Raw genomic sequence first — 19,022 nt, forward strand, 5'->3', positions numbered from 1 at the left:
GCGGCGAGTCCCGGCGTCTATACTGCCGATGCGTGGGCCCCATTGCAGAACGCCTAGCGGTTTCCGGCGATACTGCAGCCACGGGGGCTGAGGCTGAAGCGCGCCTTTCTTTATCTTTGTCGCTGTTCTTTATCGACTGCTACGAGCGGCTCGGCGGCGGCAGCGGCCGGCCGGGGCCGTCGTCGCTGCTTTTTTTGAGAAGCCCGGTTGATGTCTCCTGATGGTGCACGATAAGAACGGTGAAGTGGTGAACTCCTTACTATATTACTAATGATTGTTTTTTTTCCTTAATCAAAATTTTATAATTTGGATATTATTTCTCATGCCGTAGGTTTGATGCTGAAAAAGTATTATATCAAAAGTCTTGATATAAAACTGTATCAAGATTTTAATCATATTACGTCACCTGTACGGTCACACTACACTGAATATAAAAAAATTAAATAGTTTAATGCATGACTGTGCCGACCCATACATATAGTGCATTGTGATTGGAGTTCTGATACAATTTTAATTTTGCATCATGACTCTTGATGTAATATTTTTTCGTGCATTTGACGACATAATAGAATTCACTTGTCAATTTATTTGTTCGTATCAAATGATAAGGAAAAATGATAAATTGTTAATTTTCAATCTCAATCTCATTGGTAAAAAAATATGAAAGAGTGAGAAGCTTATAATTTTAAAGATAAAATGAAGAATATTTTGAATATGAAAAAAAATCAGATTAAATTCTAACTTAAAATATTGAATATATATTTTGTGATTTTTCCTTTATTTAATATATTTGTTTGGTTTTAACTTTTTCTTGGTAGATAAAACATTGATGTTTACATATATACCTTGGCTGGGATAATTTACATTTATTTCTTTCTTTTTGGAGGATTTACATACATACCGCTCTATTCTATTGTGTTTATTTATCTAACGCCTAAACTTTCATATTTTTCCTGAAAGATTTGGTTTTGGGTGTTGCATATGTAATTACATAAGAGATGGGTGGTATGTATGTGAATGCTCCCGCTGTTTTACAATAATGACCATCTTTTTAAGGCCTAATTTTTCTTAGCGGACTCCTGACGTAGCTCTACGTACGGCGGAGGTTATTCCTGAGTTATTTCTGAGTTATTTTCAATAATTCCAAAGTAACCCAGAAATAACCCGCGGTCTTTATTTTTGTGTTGAAAGAGCATTTGGAGAGGCGTGCAAGCATGCAAGAGAGAATAGCATGAACGCCTCATTTATAAGGAATAGAGGTTTTGTAGGCGTAGATAATTAAATAAAAAAAATTATACAATAAAGTCTATATAGATGGTCCAAGATGCGAGAAATTATTGAATCAGAAGTCTTGATACAGTTTTGCATCAGAACTCTAATTAGGGTCTGTCACGTGACATGCATGCCCACCCATGTATTAAATTGGGGGTTTGTTTGTACACGTGACAGACCCTGATTTGAGTCCTGATGCAAAACTAAATCAGGACTCCTAATACAATATTTTTTTCTCAAGATGCACATAAAAGGTGTAGCCAGAGGCGTGGACGAGGCGGGCTTCAGTGAGCCCAAAGCTTATTCTTGTTCAGCCAGTTCAAAATTTTGTTGGCTCTAAATAGGCTCTGTGTTTGAAATCGTTCAAATTCTTTCTTTTTTTTTTATTTCAAGTTATGTTCAGCTCTAAATAATAATTGATTGAAATTTAATAAATCAAAATAACATGATCAAATTTTAAAAATTAATCTTTACATTTAAACCCCTCTCAAAGGGAGAAAGTATGTCCAAAACTTATGCTTTCACAGCTGCATCCAACTAGAAGTTTTTAAGCCATTGTGCTTCGTTTTTACATGAAACAACATTGATAAAGAATTACATCCATATATTGGACATGACTTTTTGTGAAAATTTTCTCGGGCATTTGCATACATACCACACAATTGTTGTGTATTTATATAGTTAACAAGTAGATTTTGTCTTTTATATTCATACAAATCAAATCATTGATATCATATCAATGTTATCACTCTTTTAACTTTTAAAATGTGAAAATTGAGTAAAAATTGAAGTTTAGGCTTCTGTATTTTTTTCTCTTGTAACTTTAGTTTTTTTGTCCCAGCTACGGGCAGAACCAACCTCTTTTTTGAGGTGATAAATTGTCTCTCAAGACCCATCGTGAGAGCAGCTAGGACAACAAAAGACAAAATGACATTTTAAGAGAAGCAAAATGTTAAATTGTTCTCTCATATAAATAAAAATTTGAATTTTAAGCGTGGTGTATCTCATTTAGGTTCACCCTTGCTCCCATTAAGTGTTAGGATTACAAAAATCCTACATTTTATTAAAACTTTTGAGTGAAGTAGATTGTTTTAAAGTTAATATATAATACAGAAAAAAGAGATTAAATTTTTTATTTTAATTTATTTTAATTATATTAGATTTTGTAATAATCAATTTCAAGTTTTAATTAAAGATCTGGTTTACGATTATAAATGAGCGAATTGCAAATGTATTCAACCTTATTTATTTACTAATCAAGTAATTTAGGAGGTGTTTAAGCTCATTCGATTACTTAATTAAATGAATATAAACAATCTTTAAAATTTTAATATAAAAATAATATAATTATAATATTTAATTATTATTTAACTAATTCAAGGAAGAATGAATTGAACGTGATCAAATAAAAAACTTATTTGTGTTCTGCTCATTTATAAATTAAATTAAAATTATAAATTTAACACAAAATATTTATTTGTATGCTACTCTTATTTGATAAATAAATCAAATATAATATATGAGTTATTCGCGTATGATAAAATTTTGTTTATAGCCCTAGATGTCATTTTTTAATAGCAATTGAAAGCTAGGAAAAAGCACTCATGATTACTGATGGCCGATCAAAACGAGCTCTTAAGTATGGACTTATTACTGCACACTCCACTAAAAATCCCACCTTTATTTGTGTTAGGTATGACTCATAATATTAAGATTTGGAGTTTCTTGGAATTAAGAGATGTCTCTTAGAATTAAAAAGATGTGTCTCTTGAAATTCAGTGGGTTGAGATCAGCGATGGCGCAACAGAAGCATGATGGCCTAACCCACATTGATGCAGGTGTAACTCCCAGGTATCTTTTCTCCTAAGGGGTTGGATATTCGCCAAGGTGGAGATTTGTTATGGTATGGCTCATATACGATATAGGGACAGACGCTGGAACGAAGCGGAGCGGAGCGGAGCGAAAGAATCTATCCAAATTGGGAAGTTACGTTATATGGGTTGGGGCTATACGGTACATGGGTAATTTGAGAATTACATATTGTAAGTGTACTGCAGGGCTTACTCTAGGATTATAAATAGACATGTTTGTAATCCTAGGTCTTGGAGAGAGTTGAATTTTGTATTTTGTATTTTTTTCTGAATATTGAAAAGGAGGTCCCCGCTCTGCTCCCGAGGATGTAGACATCTTTGTCGAACCTCGTTAAATCTCTGTGTTCTTCTGGATTTGTGTCGATTACAGTTTTTCCTTCGTCCTAATTTTCTCAACAATTTGTTAACTTGTCCCATCACACACCCGTGGGTTACCAGAAAGAAAGTATAAAAATAAATAAATAAATAAATAAATATAAAAGAAAAGATACGATCGAGTGTAGTTGCATAGCCTTTGACGATCGTTTTCGGGTGAATATTGGTGAATGTAACACCTTTTCCAAACGATCAGCTGAAGGCATTGGGAGAAACTCCCGTAGGGTGATAATCAACCTTTAAGACGATCGATGGGGAGTACTCTCTCAACTATATATCGACCCAGTCAAGAATTGTCAGGCGATAAACAAACCTCATCGAGCGAATCTACCCCAAGTCTTATTAAATGCAAATAACTCTTAATAACCAAAAAAACCCCCCTAAAAAGTTACTAACGAGGGGGTTAATTTGTACTTTTAAAGTATTGGAATTTAGATATATAAATAAATAGGGGTTCATATCATTACTAAGACTCACTTTTTTCCTGTCTACTACTGCTCTCCCTCTCTCTCGCTCTCTAACCTAGTTACTTCTTAACAACATATTTCATTCTTTGAGTGTGTTTTCCATACACTTATATATATATATATATATAAAGGAAATTAATATTTGACAGATGCCCAAATACCGATTTCCTTGTGCTCCGATTTCAGCAAACTTATAGTCAAACAAATCGACTCGATGAGACGGAACTAATTATATCAAAATCATTCCAATCTGAGTTAAATCATGCCGAGATCAAGTCATTAAACCACTCTTAGAAGATTTCCAGACACATTTGGAAAATCAAACATGTATCAACACTAGCAAGCTTATATTCGAATCGAGCGTCACGACAAGACAAATCCAACGAGCCCAAGATCACTCAATTCCGACATCGTTAAAGCACTCAAATGTCAATTAAACGTCGCATGATCGAAGGAAACTTTTTGGACCGTCCGATCAAAATAATTGATATTCCTGCATTAATTGCACCCAAAATACTATAAATAGACCCCCATCCCTCACATGAGGGGGAGCAGAATTCTAGAGGGAGAGCCTGAGGCATTGGGGAGCAGAATTTTAGAGGGAGAGCTCAACATCACCGCCGACTGTCGTCAACCACCGCCGACCTCCGTCGTCAACTGCAGCAACCACCGCAGACTGCCGACGACCAACACTGACCTCCGACGGCCGTCATCGACCACCGCCGACCGTCGTTGACCACTACTAACCACCATCGATCACCACTAACCAGACACCATCAGTTTACATTGTAATATGAAAGATATAGTTACCCTTTCCTGCCAGTGGGACAAGAGATTTCTGTAATCATCAATCAATAGTGGATTTTCGCAACTGGGTCAGGTCCCGTGGTGGGTCAGGTCCCGTGGGTCAGGTCCCGTGGTTTTTCTCTTACGGGTTTTCCACGTAAAAACTTATGGAGTCATCACCGCTTGTTTTTCAACTATGTTTGGGCTGAACTTTTATACAACGCTAAGACGATAGTCCGTTACTCTACCGCCGCAAATTTTCTAGCACATATATATATATTATTCAACAAAATTTAACGAACACATAATTCACCGCACAAGCAAATTTAATTTCAATTTTTTTGGCTAAAAGTCAGTGCTCTACCAATAACCTAAAATAACCGGCAAAAATAAGATGACAAGCTGATTGGTTGCAAGCAATACTCTGGACAACAAGACTGGAAAATAAAGGACATGGCTTCCAGAGTTGCATAAAAAAAATAATACTAATAAAGAAAATTTGCATGCATGCCGCTCAATTCCTAGGTATTTATTTCACTTTTTTTTTTTAAGTTAAAATGATATTATATTTTATTTTATGTGAAAATTATAGGTGGTGTAAAATTAAAAAAAAAAGTAAAATTTCAGGTAAACAGATAGGAATTGGGTTGTATGTTATTAGCATGGATCAAACAAACAATAATAAAGGCCATGAGAGATAGCTATAAAGGCATAAATTTGTGAGCAAAAGCATTAGATTCAAATTACATATCTAATTCTTCATGTGAATGATCCTAATAATATGCAGAGTAAATGAAATACAAATGTTTATTTTATTAATCGACAGCCTAAACTCTCGCCTATAAGTATGAGCGAATTTAATTACAAATACACGTGTACAAGAACCTAATGTTTAACTTTTTATTTGTACATCAGGAATGCACTAGAACGAATCTCGAGAAGAACCAACAAACTAAAAGATAGAAAAATACAACTAGGGAGGGCCCACTAACGAAAGATAAAATAACACACTTGACCTGATGCAACCCCTAAACCCAAAGTTGGAGGCCAACTAGGAGTAAAACACTTGAACTAAGGACTTAGGGGCATCAATTTGTCTATCTCCACAAAACGAATCTAGGGAAGAGTTCAACATCACCAGCCATCGTGAGATTCCTCATAAAGAGCTAAAAATTAACAATAACATAATCTGCGAGCATCTCAAAGCACCCACTCATCAAATAATGAGTTATTTATCAGATTTTCCACGAGCATCACAAAGGAGTTCCTCATCAAAAAAATGAGTTATCTATCGAATTACGGTGATTCACCATCTATCTGACAATCTAGTCTTGTTCTGCTGGCGAGAGCTCCTCATCCAAAGATTAATAGTCTACATTCATACTAGAACAACCAAGTGATAAAGCCAAGCCGCTCGAGTTGAGTCATGCCGGCCCGAAACCATCAAAGGCTAACCAACAACCTCGGTTCAACGTAGTTGGACGAGCAAATATTGTCAAACCAAGGCTCACTAATTTCAGCTAATCAAGTCAAAGGATAGCTGTGCCATGGACACATACATGTAAAATACTTAAAGTATCTTGTAGCGCCCAAATTTAAGTAAGACAAACATGTAATTTCATATGTTGTACCCCTTCCTCTATACATAAGAAAATTATTTTATGAGAATAGTTAATCAACAATTAATTATTATTCATTGCTTTGCATCTCTCTCTCTCCCTCTCTTTTTCATCTGTCTTATGCTTTATTTCTTAATTATGATTCATGGAGAGATTAAGATTCAACATTATTAATCGACGGCCTAAACTCTCAACTATTAGTCCGAGAGCTAAACAATAAATACAGCCAGCAAAGGTTACCCATCAACAATATTTACTACTTGGACAAAACACACGTTTCCCATCAACTCTTCCTCTTCACCCATCTTCCCTACTACAAACCTCAATAAAAGAACACTAGAGTAAAACATTCCATGCACAGCTCTAATCTAGTTTCAGCCTAAACAAAATAAAAAAAAGGGACTTTTACATACATACCCAACAATTCTTATGTATTTTACATATCCAACACCCAAAGTTTGATATCTACATTACCAGAGAACTAATGAGCACAACAAATATACAGCTTACATGCATCTGCAATAATCTTCATCCACATTATTCAATAGAAGAAAAGAAAAAAAAATTAATTCAAAATATTACAATTTTTTCAAACAAATGTAATTCATACTATCAAATGTAATATGATCACACCTAAAAAAAAAATTTATTTTCTTTCTTACAAAATGTCATCTTTGGAACAGTTCCACAGTTACAAGATGTCTTCTATGGAATAATCTTACCGTTTTTGATTTTTTATTTGGACAAGAAGAGTTATGCGTGCAACACGATTTAAGCTTCATTTGAAATAGTGTCACCGTTCAGCCAATTTCTTTTAAAAGTTGCATTCGTCGAACTAGAAGAGACTAGCTGTGATTTGAAAGAAGGAAATTTTGTTGTTTTTGTGATTGAGCTTTAGGAGGCATTCCTCTTCAACTATTTCACCAAAGAAAAAAATTTCTAGGCTTCGGCGTTCGCTCCAACCGAACGGAAGATTAGTATTCTCAAATGAAGCATTAATCTAATCTCTTTAGTTCATTATAGTTTGTTAGCACTACACATAATTTAATTTTTGACTTGAAAATTTTCTAAAAAAGAAAAAACTATTTGCCAAGTCAAAATCATGAATTATAAAATTTAAATTATGTACATAATTTAATTTTTTGATTAACTGTCATAAGATAGTAGTTGGGCTACAAAACCTAGTGGTTGTTGGCGATGTTTATTAGTGGCTTTTAACTTCAAACTTTCCTCAAGAGTGTAGAACATGTCCTTTATGTTCAAAATGAGTCATATTTATAGATTTTTGGAATTGACACTTTGGTAAATTTATCAAAAATTCCAAAACACTCCATTAGACGACCTGTAATAATTCATTTGATTATAAATTATTCTCTTAACATCTTAAGTGTATTAATGACCTTAGAATTGAATGATCATAGACTCATTAGATTCCCCTCGTTAAGTAACTTGATTTAAATAAAACAACGAAACATTCGAGGTCATTTTAATCCTATGCTTGATGCTTCAAGTCTTCTCATTATACTTCAAGTGCTTGATTTTGGTTCATTTGGGTTTTGAATAAAATCATTTTTAGTGTTGTTAAATTCATATTGTCGAGATGTTCAATTTGACTATGAAGCTATTGAAATCCAAACACATATGATCTTGAATTTGTATATCAAAATTGTCTTATTTAATATGCATCGAAATTCATGCTTGATAACGTAAAATTCTTGTGACATATCTATTGGAATGTAGAATACTAAGTTAAATATAAAGGCACCAAAATTAGGTGAGACATATCAATGATTAAACTTAAGTTCATTCTCCTCCTAATTCTTTCATTTTTGCTTCCAACATTTATATGGCTTAAATCATAAAATTGCACTCTTAATTACAATATGTAACATAGAAAGTAAATATTTATCAAAGTTCATCATTATACACAATAATTTAAGCACTCTTTAAGAATATGAAAAAACAAAGATGATTGGTCAATCTATAGAAGACCACTTAAAAATTTTAATTCCATGAATTTATTTCATATATCAAACCAAATATATTATTCACAACAAAAGAAATCCACTATCTTTAAATGCAAAGCAATGATGATTATGAAATGACATTTAAATGTAACATCAAAAACTAAATAGGAAAAAATGATGATTTATCTCTTGTATCAATTACATGTAAAATCTATGGCACAAGGCACAATGTTGAATCATCCAGCTTATTCAATCAGATAAGATTACAGATTAGAGCCACAGCTGAAAGGGAAGCCAAGTATAAATGTTAACAGACTTAACTTGTGAGGAAATGGGACAAGTGCATACAAACCACCCACTTCTTATGTTTTTACAAATCTAACACTAAAATTTTATTTTTTTACATTTATACCACCCAAATCTTTCATACCGCATAAAAAAATAGCATTAGTTCAACATTTAAAAAATGAAATGCATGTTTTTATGCAAATGTAAGACTGCATATATGTAATTGAAGTTTAGATGATAGATCTGTAAATTCAGAAGAATCAAGTTTGGCTTCTGCCACATAACTCTCTTCTGATGATTTCAAAACCTTTATAACCATTTCCACTGCACTAATGAATTACAACTACAGTTGGTCTTACTTCTGCCACATAACTCTCTTCTGATGACTTCAAAACCTTTATAACCATTTCCACTGCACTTATGGATTTCAACTACAGTTGGTCTTTAGAATGAAGACAAAACGCTTAAGTGGACCAATAAGAATAACATTAAGAAAAAGATTAAGCACAATAAAGTTAAGATTTGATATCAAAAGCCACACAGAAGGCTGACACAACCAAACAATAAGATCTACACTAATAGTACAGGTTGATAGAACTAATAAGGCCACGCTCACTTTGGCTGCTGCCCTTCAGTTTTTGGAGTAACATTGTACACATTCTTCAATAAATCCTGGATTTTGTTGAACATCAATGTCTGCGACGGATCGTTGCCCACACCAGCACCAACACCAGCACCAGCACCAGCATCGCCGCTGCCACCAATGCCGCTGCAGCCAACACCGCTTCCGTGTATGGTTCGTTGGCTCTCCTGAAGCTTCATCTTCTCGAATAGATACTGCTTCTCTGCTTCCGCCTCGACCAGGCGTCGCTTGAGATACATATTCACATAATCTTGTTCCGCTTTCTCTGTTTTTGCGAGGGCAATGCTTTGCAGTCTCTCGGCCTCCTGCCGGGCTTGATTTGCCTTGTCCTGGAACATGTCGGCCTCAAGCTCCTTGAGCCTCACGATGCTTTCGAGCTCTTCCACCTGCTGTTTCTTCCTCTGTCTCTCCATTTTGAGCTCGGTGACCTCCCGGGCTTTGTCCTCAAGCTCGCGGTCGCAGGACTCGACAGCAAGTCGTGCCCTCTTGAGCATCTGGAGCTTCTCCTCGGCAACCATCTCCATCTTCCTCACGGCCTCCTGGACCACGTCTGCTATCCGGTTGCAGGCTTCCTGTGGAGAGATCACGCAGCCAAGGTCTTCATTTTCAGTGTTCTTTGTTGATTCTATCTCGAGCTCTGTTAGATGACGATGCATATTTCAGAACAAACAAATAAATTTTCTTTTTTTCCATATCGTTAATCACTTATAACTTTTGAAAAAATAGAGTTTAGCAGTATGATGCGTAAATATTGACATATGAACAGATTCTAAGAAACACGATGAAAGGAGCCAAGGATTTTCAACTTTAACAAATAAATAGGCGCTTGCAAATCCTTATTATATAACATGGTTTTTAAAAACCTCTATGTTATCACTGCTACCTTACAGAGCATGGAGATATATATTAAGTTGTGTTGCCCTTTGCATTTCATAACGAAGCTAACTGGAGGTGAGTGCATTCTAAATGTAAGGTTTTTGGAAATTTAGCTGTTTGGTTGGCCGCAAATTAAATACAAAGTAAAATTTTGAGGAATTTAAAACTCATTCCTTAGTTCAGTTTTGGCAATTTCAAATTTGCCAAATTCAAAGATTTCAAAATACAACATGTCACCTGCACCACCTGCTAACGGCCACCACCATCCTCCATCAGGCACCTACTACCGCCATGGGCTATACCCCAAAAGTACCTTTCTCATCATCATCATTGTTCACCACAGTCCACCGCCACTAACACCATTGACTGCCATCACCAGTCGCAACAGGTTGAGCCCAAACATAAACTTTCGTGTTTACATGCATAACACTTTTGTGTTTTAAATTTCGTATGAAACTGTTTATTCACTTCTAAAAAATAGTAATAGTGCTATTTTTTATGTGATATTAAAGATGTGATTGCTATGTGTGTAAATATCAAAGGTGTGAGGTATGCAAACACATAAGAATTGTGTGCTATGTATGTAAATGCCCCGAAAAAGCCACATAAGCAATATTGGAAGTCTTTATTGAAACCAACCAGAGTAAAACACATTGGCAATGATGTTAACAGCTGTTTGGATCACGAGTTACCATAAGTAATATTATTTTCTTGGATGCACAAAGCAATTCACCATTAATTTCTTGAATGGCTGATACGGATATAGCATCAATAATACAAATAGAATAACCAAAAATGATATTTTTAGCAGTTATATAAACAAATGTAAAAATGAATGAACTTAGATTCAGAAAAAATCAAACATTTGCGCCTAAAAATCATCGAAACAAGAATGGAATTTAATCTTGTCCTTGAATAAGAGGCATATAACAAATAAATTGTCGCATTCCCGGTGCTTAACTCAACAGAGCATTAGATAAAAATCAACCTAAAAAATAGCAACACAAACCATAGTATGAGAAAAATCAGCTTTTCTAATATTAATTATAAAGATGATAGAATTTGAATAAGAGGTCACATAATGATTCCTTGATGCAGGAACATGTAACATAAAAACTAAAATGGGATGAACCAAAAAGGAGTAAAATTTATAATAATTAATACTCGGAGCAGAAACCAAGTGCAAAAGAATAAGCAATTAAATAAGGAAATAAGCTAAAGTAGGTTTATAGTGATATCCCCCAGTCTTCATTATATCAACTTTTTTCTTTTTAATTTTCCTAGTTTGGAAATCATTCACTCATTATATATTAGTGAGGAAAACACCTACCTTGAAAAACCAGCAATAGCATCCTGCATGATGTGGATTCTAAAGCTCCAGTCTTTAACTTTTCTATAAGATCACAGCACTTCCAATACAACTTTCTTCCTTTCACATCCTCGCAGAGACGAAAAATTCTACAAACAAATTCTAATTCGCGCAAAAGCCCCTCTTGATCCCACCCAGGGGCACAGTGTTGAAACACATCCTTCACCCAACCTAACAACTCAGAAGTCTTATTGCAAGCTGGGCACCTGAAAAGCATCTCACTGTGCCCCATAATACTCTTAGCAGAAGGTCCCATTCCAATCTGACCAGCACGCATAGCACAATCTGTATGAGTCCAATGCGCGCAGATATCACAGCCTATCCAACGGCATGTGTTGACCTCAAAGTCAAACTTGTTACACACCACACACATGCAAAGATTGCAGAAACCATTTCTCCTAGTGCAGACCTCGCAGGAGCAATCATCAGCTGGAAGAGCACTCTGGCAAGCAATGTTCCTGCACCTCTTGTATAGGAAGATCTCAATGAGGCGACTATGCGCAAGACTGACATTTGGGTGAAGGAAGGCGAGAATTCCAGTGTTGATCGAAACTAGAATCTCCAGCTGCACTCTATGCGCCCTTACAAGAGTTTTGGATGTCAGATCATCTCTAGCTTGAACCAGCTGTTGGAGGCGCAAGAACTCCTCCCTATGCTGAGCTCCTCCGGTTCCTTCGAGGATGACTCTAAGCTCAGCCTTCAGTTCTTCCAAAAGCTCAATAGGGGCTGCCGCCATTCTATCCGAAACGATATCGAGTCTCTCGCGAGCGACTTCACGAAGCGAAAGCTTATCTACGGTTGAAATTCGGCGTAGGACCTGTGGCTCGGGGAAGTTGCTCTCCCCTTCTTCCTTATCAGCGCTTTTTATGATCAAACAATTAGAGCGGCCAGTTTCGATGGGCCATGTTTCTCTGGAGCTCGTACTGTCGGATGGTGAGTCATTAGCTTGATCGGAGTTTGATAATGGCTCTTGAATGTCGTGGGATCCATTGGCATCAGATGAAGCGAGAGAGAGGGAGGTCTGCAAACCTGAAGACCTAGGGCGCTGGCGAGGAGGCAGCATTTTTGGGGATTGTTGCTGGTGAAAATTAGCACCAGAAGAAGTGCCCATTTAAGTTAGCTCTCGTAAAAATAATGCCGCAAACCTGCAACAAGAAAGAACGTTTTGAACAAGGATTAATTCGCCAAGCCTTCATCTTTATCAAGGGGAAAAACAGTTTCCATAAAAATTCAGCATAAATCTTAAAAAAAAAGTGTTTTTCAAGCTATTGGAATCGAATACGGAGATGAGATCAACCTTTCGTTTTCAATGAGAAAAACATCAAATTTCCAACTTTTTCAAACCACCAGATTCCGAAGACGCAGCTAGAGTCATGCCAATAACATCACCTGGTAAAAAACACTGTGTCAAGTGAAATTGACCACAATCCATCTCTCTAAAAAAAATCAAAATTTTGACACCAAAACTCATTCAAACAACAAATTACGAGCATTAAACAACAGGAATCTTCAAAGAAACGCTTCAAAATCATCAAAATGATGAGAATCATACAGCTTACGCAGGAATCCAGTCGACGGGAGCTGAGAAGAGCATAAGAAAGGAACTAGGGTTTTTGTTCCCCTCGATCTTTCTCCCATCCACAAAAGGGAGCAGAGCGGTAAAAGTCCTCACATCCATTCAAAGTCCCGATTCGTAAAATGAGGATAAAGGAACTCAGAAGTGACCGGCGTGCCCGGTTGCAGACAAGGTTGACCAGTTAAACTGCTGCCGCCTTCGCCTTCGTTAGTCGTACGATTACTTTTGCATATGCATTCGCTAGACTGACGTCAATTTTTTTTTTTTTTTTTTATGTGCGACAATCAGCTTTTACATTAGACTGTTGAATAAGTTGGTTTTGGCAAATTTTATAGAATATTTTTCATTTAGGAAGAGTTATAAATCAGTTTACCGCAGCCGTCAATTTCAAGCATTTTTGTCCCCAAACAGATTCATGTTAAGAAGAAATGGGCATTTTTAATATGCTCTTGCAAGTTGCAAATGCTTTATATATATATATACTTTATAGCTGACCTATATATATTTGTAATTATCCATTTTATAAGTACATCTTATATAATTAGCGAGGCGGGACATAGGTGCTTAGGTTTGTAAACGAGCCGAGCTCGAGCGACTTCAGGCTTGGCTCGTGTTCGGTTCGTTAAAAATAACTTGTGTTCAAAATCGGTTCGTGTTCGAAATTGGCTCGTGAACAGTGTGTTCGTGTTCGGCTCAATTCAAATATTCGTGTACGTGCTCGGCTCGAAATTGACTCGTTAAAATTAAATTGAAAAAAATAGATGTAAAGTGTGAGATTCGAACATAGACAAAATATATACAAAATAAGGGACTAACCACATTATCACATGAGATATCATGGTTTAAACTTAGATATAAATATATATAATATATTATTATATAAATAATATATGTTATATATTATTATATAAATAATTATATATATTATTTTTTTCGAGCTAAAACGAGCCAAACACAAGCAAACAAAGAGTTGTTCGTGTATGACTCATTTATAATTTGAGCTTTAAAAGCTTGTTTGTGTTTGGCTAGTTATTTAACGATCAAGCCGAACACAAGTAGTTCGCGAACAACGAGCTTTTTTGACAGCCCTAGTTCCCACACCTTAATGTTCCCGCTTTGCTAAATCAAACTAAAATTTATAAGTTTCAAGCAGCACTTGCATCTGACATTATTCACTGTTTTGCCAAGTTAGAGAATTATCAGCTGGTTCTTTAAGCAAATAATTAATTCATGGATGATGATGATGATGAAAATGCAAAATTGATGATTTGCTCCGATGGAATGGAATAAGCAGTATTAAAAAAAGGTGCATTAAACCATAGCAATATTATCAGAGAACGGATATGTTAATAGATCAACTCAATGTTGAGTTTGTGAAATGGGAAACATAGGAGCTTGATGAAGTCTAGCAAATGTAATTTTGTATAATTCAATGAAATTTGATGACTATACTAATAGTTTTTAGAACATACACGCGTGAATTATGATATTATATATACTTACTGTTGACAAAAAGAAACTAATAAGAACTTGATGAATGCGAGATCAGATAAGGTATAATTATGTTCACCACATTGGATTAAAAGAATCGAAAAGGCAAGTAAATAAATTGAATTTTCATTAAAAATCTCTGAGTACATATACATATTTATAATCACTTGAGTGGCATACTTGTAAGTTACCCATGAGTACACGGGAGTTACACGGGAGGTACAACATGTTATAACCCCCTTGTAATTTCTGTATAACTCTCATGTACCCTATTATGTACGCAGAGATGCGTACCCCTGACGTACGCAAATTTTACAACCCAGGAATAAGGCGTAGAACATGAGATAGAGAGAGAGAGAGAGAGTGTGTGTGTACAATAATGCACAGTACAATGAGGGAATTGAGTTTGATTGATTGATTAGCCTTTAGTGTAGAAATGATCCTCCTACTGATCTTAGATCGTTCGGACTTCACTCAGTCAGCTTGAGTTAAACGGTCGGTTGCTTTGGTCCAGCAGTCAACTATCGACCCGTATAAGACTGAGCTCATGTCGCTGAAATGAAACTATGTTGTCGGGCATATGATGAATCAATGTAATCCGACTGATAGCTCTCCCCATGACGAAAGGTCATTTAAAGTGTTCGCGGACTACATCGTGGTGAGAACCTTTGACCTAATAAAGCGTCTCGCAAGCTCTTATGAGGCGTTTAGCAAAGTTAGAGCGAGAGTGGAGCTAATTCATTTAGCTAACTCTGGTCTCGACTTAAGGAATTTGTGCTTGGTCAGTCAAGTCATTTTCCCTTTCGGTGATGGGAACTTTGGTCTTCATTCTCGGGGTCATCCTTGACCGTATTTTCCTGTCCCTTAATCTGTTACATCTTATTGAGACACGTGCTGACGCATTTATGTTATACATTATTTAGTTTAATTTGGGGCATTTACATACATACCACCCAATTGTTATGTAATATACATATCTGATACGCCACCAACAAATTTCCATCAGCCAGCACGAATCTCAGTGTAATTTTTTGAACAAGAAACATTCAAACTTCGATAAAGAGTCATCTGGAGCTCTGATTTCAGCAAACTTATAGTAAAACTGATCGGCTCGATGAGACAGACCTAGTGATATGAAAGTTATTCAAATCCGAGTCAAATCAAGTCCGAATCAAGTCATGAAACCACTATTAGAGGGTTTTCGGAGCTCTGATTTCAACAAACTTATAGTAAAACTGATCGGCTTGATGTGACAGACCTAGTGATATGAAAGTTATTCAAATTCGAGTCAAATCAAGTCCGGATCAAGTCATTAAACCACTATTAGAGGATTTCTGGATGCATTTGAAAGGTCAAACAGATGTCGAATCTAGCGAGTTCATAGTTGAATCGAGCGTCTCGAAAAGACGAATCCAACGAGCCCAAGATTGCTAAATTCCGACATCGTTAAGGCAAATGTCCATCAAATGTCATCAAATGTCCATCAAATGTTATCTGATCAAGAGAAGCTCTTTGGACCGTCCGATCAAAATGATTCATATTTTTGCATTAATTGCACTCAAAACATTGTAAATAGAGTCTCACCCCTCACATGAAGAGGGGCTTAAGAGAGAACTTGAGGCTTTAAGAATGAGCTCAAGTCCAAGATCATCCTCGCCATCGTCGATCGCTGTCGACCACCACTGACCGTCGACAACCACCGCTGACCTCTGTCGACCACCGCCGACCACCGTTGATCGTAGTCAGCCACTGCTAACCTATGTGGACCACCGTTGATTGTCGTCGATCACTGTTGACCTCCCGTTGACCATCACCGACCGTCATCGATTGTCGTCGAATACCGTCGATCACCGCCGACCTCCGTGAACCATCGCTGAGTAGACATCGTCAGTCGACGTTGTAACTTTGAAAGCTAGTAACAATTTCCCGTTTGTGGGACAAGTGACATCTGTAATGTAACTTGGAAAGCTAGTAACCATTTCCCGCCTGTGGGGCAATATTTTTACAACTGGGTCAGACCCCGTGCTTTTTCTCCTTTACAAGTATTTCACGTCTTATAGTTGATTTTTACAACTGGGTCAGACCCCGTTGTTTTTCTCCTCTACAAGTATTTCATGTAAAAAAACTTCTATTGTTATCACAGCTTGATTCATTTTTATTTGAGTGTGTGATGAATCCTCATGCAACGCTAAGACAATAATCCATTACTCTACCGCTGCAAATTTTCTAGCACGCATCAATATCTAGCACAAAAAATTTAATTATTACACTTATAGCGCTCAAATTTTTTATGTCACATACAAATGTATTTATTTTAATATCTAAAAGGAAAATATCTGTCTCAATGCATGATGAAAATGTCATGAGTTTAGATGTTGGATATCCAAATTTATAAAAATTAAGTGGCAGAAATTTAATATGCATATCTGATTTTCTCTTAATTCGTAAAGGTACATCATCTTTGATTTTGAAAAACAATTGAAATACTTGATAATGTTCTAACTTCAAACGTGCGCTCAAATTTCTTTTTGTAGTAAAGCATCAAATTTCTTAGAAACAAATTGTCGTAGATATAATAATATTTATATTGATTAACTAAAAATAGTATGTATGGATCTCGAGAAAATTCAGTAGTCCGAGACCTCACTCAATCAACAGGCCAAGTCATCTCCCTCGATCACTTCACTTCAGCCGACCGCCCAAACTCTCCCTCGGCAACCTCATTTCAGTCAACCGACCAGCTTTCTCCTTTAGCCAGCTGGATAGTCATGCTGAAGCAACCATCATGTTCAGGAAATTCACATATAAGCCACTTAATTTCTTATGTAATGAATGTCATCAAGACAAAGACAAAAAAAACATGGATATGAAGGTCTGCATCGATATCGAGATGATCCAACAATCAAAATAAAAAGGACTGAAATGTCAGTTGCTTCTCTCTTCAATGTTTAACCAAGTATGTAATTTTTGTATACTTTTTGCCCCTCTTATCTTGTATAGACAAGAGGGCTTCATGACATAAAAAAAGAATCTTTTGGGGGCACCCCTTATTTTAACCTCCAAATTTATGGAATAAAATGAGTCCATGAACCCAGAAACACCACATTTCCCCGCCGGGGGAAGTCCTTATCTTCTGTTCTTTCTCTCACTCTTTCTCTCCGTCTCTCGCGTTCTTTTCTTTGGGCACTGTCCGTCTCTCGTGTTCTTTTTTTTGGGCACGGCTACTGAGCATATCTAGATTCAAAATTCTAAAAAATACGACGAGTGTAAATCGTGTCGTCAATAAAAAGAAGAGCAACGCCGATAAACAAAATTTCTTAAGAGAAACACTGCTCAAAAAATGCAAGAGGAACTGGCGCTCTGATGGATTTCTTGGCGGAAATTTCGGAACACATAACTGGTGAGCTTCAACGTATCCGAATAGAAACTTGCTCCCAAGAATCTAGAATACCTCATAGCTAAGCTTGTTGGTGTCAAGGCTGAGTTCCTTTTCTCTATCCTTGCTTGACACTAACATCCCCTCTGCAGCTGCCATCACCACCTGTCTCCAGAAGTCCCAACTAAAAGAACAATTAGTAACTACGGTCTCCTAAAATATTTGATTGCCAACGTCAGCTTCAAAATCTTAACTTGGAATTAGTTGAAACTACCGTTAGTTTCCTTCTGCACTCACCTTTCCTACTTTTTCGAATTACCCTTTCTCCTCGAAAAATTATTGCATACATACACTGCATACAGAGATGCATGCGGTGTCAGATCCTGACCGTAGATCACGACAATATACGGTCAGAATGTATTTCGGTGGGACTCACTTTAAATTATTTTTTTTTTCAAAAAGAATTTTGATTGCATCATCGCCATTATCTTCCTTTGCTTATGATCTTCAAACACCTCCGCCTTAAAATCTTCGCTGCATTGAAGCTTACGCTCTTATGATCGGGAGTTGTTTCTATCATTCCCTCCTTTACGTTCTCTATGAGAGCAGAATACAATGCCTCATTGACCGTCGACCTCTAGACCAAACAGCTTTCTGCAAGCCATCTCAAAAGAGGTGAGATTTACATACATAACACTCAACTCGAATGCATTTTTATATTTACATACATATCATACACTTTTTATATTTTTAGAGGTTTACTTAATTCTTACATGTTTACGTGTCACTTAATTTATATGTGTTCATCCGTAGGTTACCCATCAACCGGACACTTACCTGTGGATTGCCCATCATATAATTCTGGAAGGCTGAAAATTCCAATCAACAAGCCTCTTTTCTTTCAAGAAAAACTTTTTCGCCGAGAGCCGAGCACGAGCTGAGCCAGGCACGTTTATATTTCGAGCTCAAAAAGTATGTTCGTGTTCGACTCGTTTGTTTAACGAGCCGAACATGAGCTGTTCACGAACAAAGAGTCCTTTTAACAA

At 36.4% G+C, this 19,022-nt stretch overlaps 2 protein-coding genes across 2 annotated transcripts in view; one reads left to right on the top strand and one right to left on the bottom strand.

Moving 5' to 3' along the window:
- LOC110024575 (F-box protein SNE-like) overlaps nt 1-233 on the top strand; it is a 476-nt gene extending 243 nt beyond the window's left edge. Inside the window, 1 exon segment of the mRNA XM_020724621.1 lies at nt 1-233. This exon segment is cut by the window's left edge and continues 72 nt beyond it. Within this exon segment, the coding sequence (XP_020580280.1) occupies nt 1-221 (221 nt within the window). The 3' untranslated portion in view covers nt 222-233.
- An 8,771-nt stretch (nt 234-9,004) lies between these two features.
- On the bottom strand, nt 9,005-13,217 carry LOC110024521 (OBERON-like protein). Its single transcript, XM_020724537.1, has 4 exons — nt 13,086-13,217; nt 12,831-12,922; nt 11,495-12,678; nt 9,005-9,925 (listed from the first exon to the last, which is right to left on the bottom strand). Exons 3-4 carry the CDS (start codon nt 12,642-12,644, stop codon nt 9,258-9,260), a joined length of 1,818 nt encoding a protein of 605 aa, XP_020580196.1. The 5' UTR covers nt 12,645-12,678; nt 12,831-12,922; nt 13,086-13,217; the 3' UTR covers nt 9,005-9,257.
- Nucleotides 13,218-19,022: the final 5,805 nt, after the last annotated feature.

Source organism: Phalaenopsis equestris, unplaced genomic scaffold, assembly GCF_001263595.1.
Source record: "Phalaenopsis equestris unplaced genomic scaffold, ASM126359v1 Scaffold000258, whole genome shotgun sequence".
Classification (NCBI taxonomy): Eukaryota; Viridiplantae; Streptophyta; class Magnoliopsida; order Asparagales; family Orchidaceae; genus Phalaenopsis; species Phalaenopsis equestris.